Source organism: Catharus ustulatus, chromosome 30, assembly GCF_009819885.2.
Source record: "Catharus ustulatus isolate bCatUst1 chromosome 30, bCatUst1.pri.v2, whole genome shotgun sequence".
NCBI classification, from domain to species: Eukaryota; Metazoa; Chordata; class Aves; order Passeriformes; family Turdidae; genus Catharus; species Catharus ustulatus.
Window position 1 is genome coordinate 708,993 of NC_046250.1, and position 10,234 is coordinate 719,226.

Here is a 10,234-nt window from a genome sequence, read left to right on the forward strand (position 1 = left end):
CCACGGAGAGGGTGTCACCGTCTAATCTGAGCGTGAATAAAGGGGATGAAGCTCATCTGTGGCAGTGCCTGGCTTGGGGGGGCGGCACACAGGGCCTCCCACCCCCGCACCCCGCCAGCCCCATCTGCGTCCTGTGGCTTTGCCCTGCGGTGCCCAAACCGGAGGCGTTTCTTGAGAAAAACGTCAAAGCAGTGGAATTTAGGAGGATGTGGCGGCTGCCACTGTCTCGCTCGGCCGGGGGTGCTGCTGGGGTGTCCAGTGGGGCCCCACGGGAGGCCACCCCAAAGGAACCGTGGCCCCGTGGGTGCCGCTGGGGCTGGCAGCGGAGGTGAGCCCGGAGCTGAGCCGTGGGGGAAGGGGAAGGCTGAGAACGTGCAGGACTCAGTGCACAGATGAGCCACCCCCGACGTGCTTCCGAGCAAGCTCGGGGACAAACAGCACCCGGGTGGGGATGGGGAACCCTGTGGGGAGGGCACTGGGTGCGAACCAGTCCTGTCCTTCCCTGCGGGAGGAGGACGAGATGGGTCCTGGTGGGAGGTGACAGGGACAGGGCCACTGTGCCCCCAAACGTCCCCTTGTCTACAGCATCTCTACACCCCAACACAACGGGGGAAGAGCCTGAGCGGGGAGAGCCCAACGTGCCTCGAGATTTGGGGGGCTGTGACAGCCTGGGGGACTGTAGGTGACCCTCGGCATGGTTATGAGCCCTGTCCCTTCATCCTGCAGCTCGCTCTGAGCCGGGTTCTGGAGCGGGTGTGTGTCTGTGCGTACATGCGTGTGCAGGGGTGTGCCCCAGGAATTCTGGGGGTTCCAGCGGTGGGATGGATCCACTTGGAGGGGCTGGTGGTGCAGGTGCAGGGTGCCAGGGTGCAGGTAGGGTGGTGGCAGGATACAGGTAGGGCAGGGACAGGGTACAGACGGACTCCACGGTCAGTGTCCGTGTGCGGAATTCCCCTCTCCCGGCTCGGAGTCATCCCGGTGCCGGGAATCACGGCCGGGGGTGTCTCGGGCCGGGGCGGGGGCGGTGCCGGGGCGGGGGGAGCCGCCGGCCCCTCCCGGGAGGCCGGTCCCTGCATCGCTTTTAAGCCCCGCACGGCCCCGTGCTCGGGCTACCGGGCAAGTGCGAGGGACGGCGGCAGCAGCAGCGGCACCGGCACCGGGTCCAGGACTGGCACCGGCCCCGGGACCGGCCCCGCGATGCCGCCGCTGCCCGCCTGGCTCTGCCTGGCCGCGCTGCTCCCGCTCCTGTCCCTGCCAGCCCCGGGCGCTGCCGGTCCCTGCCCCCGGCCCTGCCGCTGCCCCCGGGCCGGGATCCTGCTCTGCCGGGAGCCCGACACCGTGGGCAGCCTGGCCCCGCTGCTGGGAACCGGCAGGTTCACCGACGTGTGAGTGGGGCCGGGGGCGATGTGGCCGGGGGTCGGGGTGATGGAGCTGAGACACCGGGCAGAGGGGCTGGGAGCGATGGGACAGCACGGAGGAGCTGGGGATGGAGATAACGGGGCTGGGGGTGACAGAGCTCAGGGACCGGGCAGAGGAGCTGGGGGTGGCGGGGTGAGGGATGCAGTGATGGGGCTGGGGCAGTGATGGAGTTGGTGGTGACAGAGCTCGGAGATGGAGATGATGCGGTTGGGAGTGACGGATTTTGGGGACCAGGAGGCCGGGAGTGATGGGGTTGGTGCTGATTGTGGCTGGGAGATGAGATGATGTGGCTGGGGGCAGCAGAGCTGAGGGACTGGGCAGTGGGGTGATGGGGATGGAGGCGATGAGCTCGGGGACAGGATGGCGGGGCTGGGCTGGAGCAGCGATGGAGCAGGGATCACAGGATGGGCTGGGACCGCTGTGGGGACAGCGCCTGCTTGCTGGGAGGCATTGGGGGCTGAGAAGATGGGGTGGGGGGCTACAGCATCCCCCCAGAGAGCAAGCGAGGGGCTGGGGGCAGCTCTTCACCTCCTCCTGCGGCGATGCCAACCACGGCAAAATGCTGAGGATGCAGCGGGCACCCCATACCGTGCTGGGCAGGGCAGGGGTGCGGGGAGCCGCTTGTTGCCATCCTGTTGGGGCTGTCACTGTGCCCTGGGGCCTGTGGGGTGGCATGCTGGGGGGACACACCCCAAATGTGCTGGTTTGGGGCATCTAATTGTTTCCATTGCTTCCCCTGCTCCAGGATGTGTGGTGGGGAGACAGGGACTGAAGCGAGCAGGGATGAGGAGGATGCTGGGGGGCCATGAGGAAGGGATGCTGCAGGATACCAAAGTGCCCCAATTCCTGGGATTTCCCCCTGCCGCAGCCCTGCCTGTGCCGCATTGCTGGGGACTGGCTGTGGTGTCTCCGTGCCTCAGTTTCCCCAAGTGCCAGGGGATGCTGCGCCACAGGCGCTGCCAGCTCTTTGTTCGCTGGCTGGTGGGGTGGGGTGAGGTGGGAGGTGGTGGGGATGGTGGTCCCCGAGACCCCCCCAGCCATCCCACTGCCCCAGCTGCTCTCGTCCCATCCCCACCGGGGTCAGTGGGACCAAAACCCCCTTGGTGTGGATCTGAACCCCAATTACCCAACCCCTGTGATTTGGGGTTTACAGGAGCAACCTGTGGGGTGGGGCAGGGAAAAGCCCTGCACCTGCTCCCAAAGGGGCTTTTCTTCTTCTCCTGCCTGGAGAAAAGGGTGAGGGGGCAGTGACAGTGGTGGCTCTGTCACCATGGGGTGCGACGAAAGGTGGGGACCCAAAGGGTGAATGGGGCTGAGACCCAGTAAACTCATTCTGTGGGTCAGACGACGGACTCCAAGTGGTGGCTCAGCCCTGACCTCACACAGCTCGCACTGACCAGGGGCTCAGCACCATCGGGATCCCCTGCTGCCGTTCCTCCCGTTTTCCCAGCTCATCCCAGGGGTAACTGAGGCACAGTGGGTCAGCCCAGCTCCATCCCTGTCCCCAGCCCTGGCTGTGGGCTGTACTGCGGGCACAGCCTGGGGACTGGGAGAGCTGCGTCCCTCTCACTCAATTCGCCCCACGCTTTGCCAACAGCCCCAGGCATGAGGGGTCCTGGGCTGCTGCCCTGACCCCCCTCCTTTGCCTTCCAGCATCATTGAGAACCAGCAGGCGCTGACGACCTTGACCCGGGCTGACACCAGGATGCTGCGGGACCTCAGGAACCTGTGAGCAGCCCGGGGAGGGGTCCCTGCACAGGAAAATGGGGGGAGGGAAGGGCTGGTGGAGGGGGGATCTCCAGAGCTCTATCCCACTGCAAGGAATCACGGGGGATGCTCCCAGAATGGAGATTCAGGATGCACAGTGCAGGTGTTCAGCCCTTCCCTCCTTTCAGCACCATCTCCAGCTCGGGGCTGCAGCACATCTCTGCCGATGCCTTCCTGGACACCCCCAGGCTGAGCCACGTGTGAGTTCTCCCCTTCCCCACCTCCCTCCCCCCGGTTTGGGGATCAGCCCCCCGTGCCCTCGGGCGCTGGCCCCGGTGCAGGGTGGCCGGTCCCCGCGCCCGGGCAGGATCGATGATTCCCGCTGCCCACGGGCACATCAGCCTGGCCGGGGGGGCCAGGCGGGGCTGTGCTGCTGAGTGGGAAACCATCGATCTGGGTGGGAGTGCGAGCAGCTGCCAGCCCCCCGGGAGCCTCGTGCTGTCCCTGACAGCAGGGGGACCCTGTCCCGGGGTGCACGGGGCTCCCCCTTTGCAGGGAGCTGCGTGAAGGGTGGTGGCACGCCTGGCAGAGCTGGTTTTGCTTGGTCACGGTGTGACAGGAGTGGCCCCGGTGCTGCCCTGTGCCACAGCCAGACCCTCTGTGGATGGGAATTTCAGTGGGAAGGGGTGGCTGATGGGGTTTGTCCCAACAGGAATCTCTCCTTCAATGCACTGCAAAGCCTTTCCTGGAAAACCTTCCAACATCTGCCTCTGCAAGAGCTGTGAGTGATGAGGGAGAGGGGGGAGGTGGGTGCAGAGTATGTCCCGCTGGGGATGTCCCCCTCGAGTGGCACAGAGGCAGGGACAGAGCTGGGGATGCAGGGAGATGGTGGCTCTCACATCCATAGGTGTGGGGACAGGGACAGGGGTGGCACATGGGGCATGTGTGACACAAAGCTGGGGGCATCCAGGTGCAGCCATGGCTGACTGCTGGGACATAAACAAATGCGTGGGGTATGGAGCCTTTTTGAGCCCATGTTCTCTTCCCTGTGTCATCTCAGCATCTTGGTGGGAAATCCCTTCAACTGCTCCTGTGGCCTCCGCTGGCTGCAGCTGTGGCAGAACAGCAGCTGGGCCGAACTGGAGAACCAGTCCCTGAGCTGCTGGGAGGGCGATGTGCTGGTGCCCCTGGGCAGCCAGGTTCTCCACAGCTGTGGTACGTGGCTGGGGTCCCTCTCTGGGTTGGCTCCCTCTCTGTCCTGAGCCATTTGGCTGGGGAGAGTGTGGGACACAGGGATACGTGTGACTCACCCTTCCTGCCCCTGCAGACCCCCCGACCGTGCACATCGAGCCCCCCGAGGTGGTGCTGCGCCAGGGGGACAGTGTGAACCTCACCTGCCACATCAGTGCCGACCCACCGGCCACTGCAGAGTGGGTGCCCCCCAAGGTGGGACCCGAGCTGCTCGTTGTCACCAAGGCAAGCTCAGACTTCCAGGGGTATGGCCAGGAGCCCTCCCAGCAGCACTGACCCCCCCAGCATCCTCTCACTGGTGGGGTGGGTATGGGGGAGCTGGTCAGGTTTGGGGTGTGTCATCTGCTCATTCCGGCCTGGTACTTCCTGCAGATCTCAGATTGGGAGATCGTGCTGGAGATTAAAAACATCTCCTCCAACCTCAACCACAAGGACTTGACGTGCCGGGCAGAGAACGCGGTGGGGCTGGCGGAGGACAGCGTGATGCTGAACGTCACCTGTGAGCAGCACAGAAGGGGCTGGGGTGGGGGCTGGCTTGGGGGTCTGGCTGAGGAACCCACCCTGCTCTGTCTCTCCCAGTTCCCCCCGTGATCCTGCTGCTAGACCAAGCCATCCCCCGGCATTCCTGGTGCATCCCCTTCTCCGTGGATGGCAACCCCGTCCCCAGCATCCAATGGCTCTTCAATGGCACTGACCTGGTTGAGGGGCCCTACATCCACACCTTCATCCTGGAGTATGAGCACAACTCCACCATCCTCCATGGCTGCCTCCAGCTCAACCGTCCCACCCACGTCAACAACGGCAACTACACCCTCCTGGTCCAGAACCCCCTGGGCTCGGCCTCCCGCAGCGTCCAGGGCCGCTTCATGGACAATCCCTTCAGCTTCAGCCCTGAGGAGCCCATCCCTGGTAGGTGCCAGATGGGGGCTGCCTGGGGTCTCCCCTGTTTTACAGAGGAGCTGTGCCACACCTGGTGTGCAGAGTGGGCTGTACTGAGCTCTGCCTGCTGTCTATACAAGCCCTGGTGTGCCTCAGTTTCCCCAGAGATGAGAGAGGGTGGGATGGGGTACTCCAACCTGTGTAATAACGAGTGTTTCTGCTTTCTTTCCCTTTGGGCTGCCCTAGTGTCTCTGTCTCCACTGGGTGAGTGGCCAAGATTGCTGCCCCAGCCTCCCTAAACTGGGCATTCCACCCATCCCCCAGGGCAGATCCTGGGGTGTCCAGGTCCTTGCCAGGGCCACTTCAGGGGAGGGGGACCCCACACTCACCCTACACCTTCTCCCTGCCCCAGGCACCAGGAACAGCTCGCTGGAGGGGCCTGTGGAGACAACTGATGAGCACACATTTGGGGTGAGGAGATGCTCTGCAGTCTGGGGTGGGAGGACCAAGACACCTGCAAGAGGGGGGGACAAATCCCTGGGGGCAGCCAAACCAGCACCAAGTGGGATGGGGGTATGTGATAGGGATGAAGGACAGAGTCTCATTGCCTCAGTTTTCCCTGTGGCGTCTCCTGGGGCTTGTAACCATCTCACGGGTTTGTTCCCATCCCACGGGCTGAGAAAAGGGACCCGGTGGGACCTCGACCTGAGCCCTGTCCTCGCTGCCACCAGGTCTCAGTGGCTGTGGCTCTGGCTGTGTTCGCCTGCCTCTCCCTCTCTGTCATGCTCATCCTGCTCAACAAGTGCGGGCGCCGGTCCAAGTTCGGCATTAACCGTGAGTCCCCCCAGCCTGGTGACTCAATATTGGTGCTGTGACACGGGGACAGCCCAGTCCCCACCTCCCCGGGGCCGCCGGGGTGTGGGCACCTGGGTTGGGTCACAGGTGTGGGAAGAGGGGCTGTGGGTGGGGACTGAGGGTGGGGGGACACCCGTGGAGAGGTGCTGGCTCCCCCGGGAGCCTGGGCAGCAGCTGCTAATTCACTCCTGGAATGGATTCAGCCTCTAAATGGTTTTGATCGGGCTGCCTGGCCCCCAGGGGCAGGACGAGCAGGGGGTTGCTCGGCAGAGCCTGGCACTGGCTGCACAGGCTGGGGGGGGCTGGGGGACCCCCTGATGGCCTTGTCCTTGTCCCCACAAGGCTCAGCGGTGCTGGCCCAAGAGGATGACCTGGCCATGTCCCTGCACTTCATGAACCTGGGCAGCAGCCCCCTTTCCTCGGCTGAGAGCAAACTGGAGGGGCTGAAGAGCAACTTCATCGAGAACCCCCAGTATTTCTGCAATGCCTGTAAGGGTTGGGGTCTGTGGTCCCCGAGCATCCCCCCGTGCTCATACCCGAGCCGGGGGACACTGATGGGCGGGGGTCCCCCCAGGTGTGCACCACGTGCAGCGGCGGGACATCGTGCTGAAGTGGGAGCTGGGCGAGGGCGCCTTCGGGAAGGTTTTCTTGGCCGAGTGCTACAACCTCCTCCCGGAGCAGGAGAAGATGCTGGTGGCTGTGAAGGTGAGGAGGGGATACCATGGGGGATGAGGGGGTCTGTGGGGGTGTCACTGATGCCGTGTCCCGGCAGGCGCTGAAGGAGGTGACGGAAAGCGCCCGTTTGGATTTCCAACGCGAAGCCGAGCTGCTGACGGTGCTGCAGCACGAGCACATCGTCAAGTTCTACGGTGTCTGCACCGAGGGCGAGCCCCTCATCATGGTCTTCGAGTACATGAAACATGGCGACCTCAACCGCTTCCTCAGGTGGGATGGCGGGGACAGGAGCCCCCCATCTGCTGCTCCATCAGCGCAGCCAGCCTGCTCCCTGCTAATGCAGCCCTCCTTGCAATATTGATTAGATTAGCTGTCTGAGAGGCTTAAATAGAGAGAGATTGGCCATCAGCTGGAATAAGCAGAGACTTTTCGATTGCCCCCCCAGGTATTGCTGCTAGACGGGGGGGGCTGCCAGAGGCATCGCTTTAGTGGCCGCGCGAGGAGCTCTGAGACGTGGCTTTTATGATTATTGTTATGGGAGTTGGCATTAATGGTTCTGCCGAGCAGAGCTCCCCCAGCCCCCGGCCGCGGCCGCCCTGGCCGGGCTGTCAGCCACGCTCGGCATCAAAGGCACCGAGGGGCTGCAGGCGGCCGGAGCCGTGCTGGCCCCCGGCCGGGCTCGCACGCCCCACTTCACACACGCTGCTGCTTTCACACCCGCCCTGACCCGCTGCCTTCCTGCCTGACACGCTGCCTTCCACCCTGACACGCTGCCTTTCATGGTGGGACAGCCCCTGTGTGTGCCCCTGCGTGTGTGCCCTCCCCTGTGTGCATGCACAGGTGTGCACACACCTCTCCCCTGTGAGCGTGTAACCCTGCCTCACATGCACACAGCTCTTCCCCTGTGTGCACACATGCATGTGAACATGTGTGCAGATGTGTGTTCACTCCCTTCCCTGACACACCATGCCTTTCCCTTGTGTGCCTGCGTGCCAGGGTAGGATGTGTGTGTGCATATTCTTTCCCCATGTGCATGCACATGTGCACATCCTTCTCTGTTGTGTGTGAACACAAGTTCTTGCCCATGCCTGGTGTCTGTGCAGACACACATGAGCACCTTTCCCCACGTGTAAACCCTTCTCTAGATTTACCCCTTTCCCCTGTCCCTGCCCACCCTCTCCCACACACGTCTTGCACTCCAAGCAGCCCCTCTGCCCCGCAGGTCCCACGGCCCAGATGCCAAGATCCTGGAGCAGGGTCCGGGCCAGCCCAGAGGGCCACTGGCACTGGGCCACATGCTGCACATCGCCACACAGATCGCCTCGGGCATGGTCTACCTCGCCTCCCTCCACTTCGTCCACCGGGACTTGGCCACCCGCAACTGCCTGGTGGGCCATGACCTGGTGGTGAAGATCGGGGATTTCGGCATGTCCCGGGACATCTACAGCACTGACTACTACCGGGTGAGCTGTTCCCTCTCTCCTCTCTTTCTCTGTGATGGGCTGGGAGCCCACACTCAATTTTCCCTCGTGGCTGCTGCCTCCCACCCCTTCTCCATCCATGTTTAACCACAGAATGAGCTGGGTTGGAAAGGATGTTTGGAAACCATCCAGCTCAACCTGCAGGGACGCTTTCCAATAGAACAGGTTGTTTGCTCCAAATCCTGACCTTGAGTATCTCCAGGGATGGGGCAGCCACAGCTTCTCTGGGCAACATGTGCCAGGGCATCACCACCCTCAGAGTAAAAATTGTCTTCCTTACATCTAACCTGGGGCCTCAATAGTGGAGCCAGGGATGGGGGAAGGGAAACAGGAGCGTCCCTGCCATGCTGACAGCCCTGCTGTGGGCAGGTGGGGGGCAGGACCATGCTGCCCATCCGCTGGATGCCTCCCGAGAGCATCCTGTATCGTAAATTCACCACCGAGAGCGATATCTGGAGCTTCGGCGTGGTGCTCTGGGAGATCTTCACCTACGGGAAGCAGCCCTGGTACCAGCTCTCCAACACTGAGGTGAGCAAGGGGGGAAAGCAGGATGGGAACAGGCCCCCCAGGGGTACCCAGAGTGGGGGATCCCATCTCCATCCCTGTTCCTGCAGGCCATCGAATGCATCACTCAGGGGCGGGAGCTGGAGCGGCCCCGCACGTGTCCCTCCGAGGTCTATGCCATCATGCAGAGCTGCTGGCACCGGGAGCCCCAGCAGCGCCAGCCCATCAAGGAGATCCACAACCGCCTCCAGGCCCTCGTCAAGACACCCCCTGTGTACCTGGACATCCTGGGCTGAGTGGGGACCCCCACCCACCCTCTGCTCCTTGCTGTTCCCCTGCCCGCCCTGCTGCTCAGGGCCATGGCTTTGCCCCACACAGCCCTGGACTGATGCCCCAAGGCAGGAGAAGCCTGAAACCTTATTTATAGTGCTAAATGCCAGCCCACTCCCGGGGGAGCTGGAGGGCTGGGCTGGAGGACTCCCAGGGCTGTGGTCCCCAGGTTGTGGCCCTGCTCTCTGGCATTCCCACTGTGCCAGGATGGAGGCTCTTGGCTGATGTGGGTTGGCTCAGGGGGGCAGAGCTGGGAGACCCCAGCACAGGGTCTGTGCCAGTGCAGGAGCTGGGTAGGGCTCAGCTCTCCTGGGGGAGTTGGGATGCCCCATGCTCGCCCACTCTGCAGCAAAACCAGTCAATAATAAACTGTGTCTCCCCCGCACTGGCCCCTGTGTGCTCCAGGGTGTCAGCTGGGATTGGGGGATTTTGGGGAGAAAGAAAGGCTTTTCACATCAGGGAAGCTGCCCTGTGTGGGGGAGAGGAGCTGGAGGGAAGGTGCTGTCCCAGGGATCCCAGGATGTGGGGATAATGTGTGCCCAGGAACCTGGGGTGCAGGCACCCACACACGCCTGAGAGGCTGTGTTTTGTACCCAGGGACCAGGGCCTGGTGCAGGGATGGTGACCTCATCCCCAGCCCCGCTGGGGGATGTTTTTGGCTGTGCCATGAGGACCACCTTGGTCAGCGCTCCGGGATTCTTGTGCCACACCCTGACCTGGGGAGCCTGAGTCTCCTCCAAGGGCTCCAGGTGGAGGATGGGACTTTGCAGCACAAAGCCAACACCCATCCCCCCAAAAGAGTGACATTCCCCCTTCTCTGTGTCCTCTCATCGGAACCAGGGGGTTATCACATGCCCTGTAGCATCCACTCCATCATCCTTCCTCAGGCTCTCCAGCCGCCTTGGTAATGGTTGAGACCTGGATTTGACCATAATGGAGCTGAATTGATTTCATCTGGATAATTAAGCAGCACAGGCAGAGCCCTGGCAGCTCCTTTGTTACCCCCTGTGACCCAAGATAAGCAGGAGGAAAGTGGGGTCACAGGGGAAACTGAGGCACACCACAAGCTGGGAAGAGTCAGGGGGTCTGCAGCAGGTGCTGAGGGGCTTGGGGCTGGCACCACACCTGGCTGT

The 10,234-nt window shown here is 63.1% G+C and overlaps 1 protein-coding gene across 1 annotated transcript; it reads left to right on the plus strand.

The window, feature by feature from the left end:
* The first annotated feature begins 771 nt into the window (after nucleotides 1–771).
* Nucleotides 772–9,470, plus strand: NTRK1 (neurotrophic receptor tyrosine kinase 1). The gene is made up of 17 exons (XM_033082838.2): nucleotides 772–1,385; nucleotides 3,073–3,147; nucleotides 3,315–3,386; nucleotides 3,839–3,907; nucleotides 4,187–4,341; nucleotides 4,454–4,602; nucleotides 4,750–4,876; nucleotides 4,957–5,286; nucleotides 5,503–5,520; nucleotides 5,669–5,727; nucleotides 5,988–6,090; nucleotides 6,454–6,600; nucleotides 6,686–6,816; nucleotides 6,884–7,056; nucleotides 8,009–8,249; nucleotides 8,637–8,795; nucleotides 8,882–9,470. The coding sequence occupies exons 1-17, from the start codon at nucleotides 772–774 to the stop codon at nucleotides 9,065–9,067; spliced, it is 2,808 nt and encodes a 935-aa protein (XP_032938729.2). The 3' UTR covers nucleotides 9,068–9,470.
* The last annotated feature ends 764 nt before the right edge of the window (nucleotides 9,471–10,234 follow it).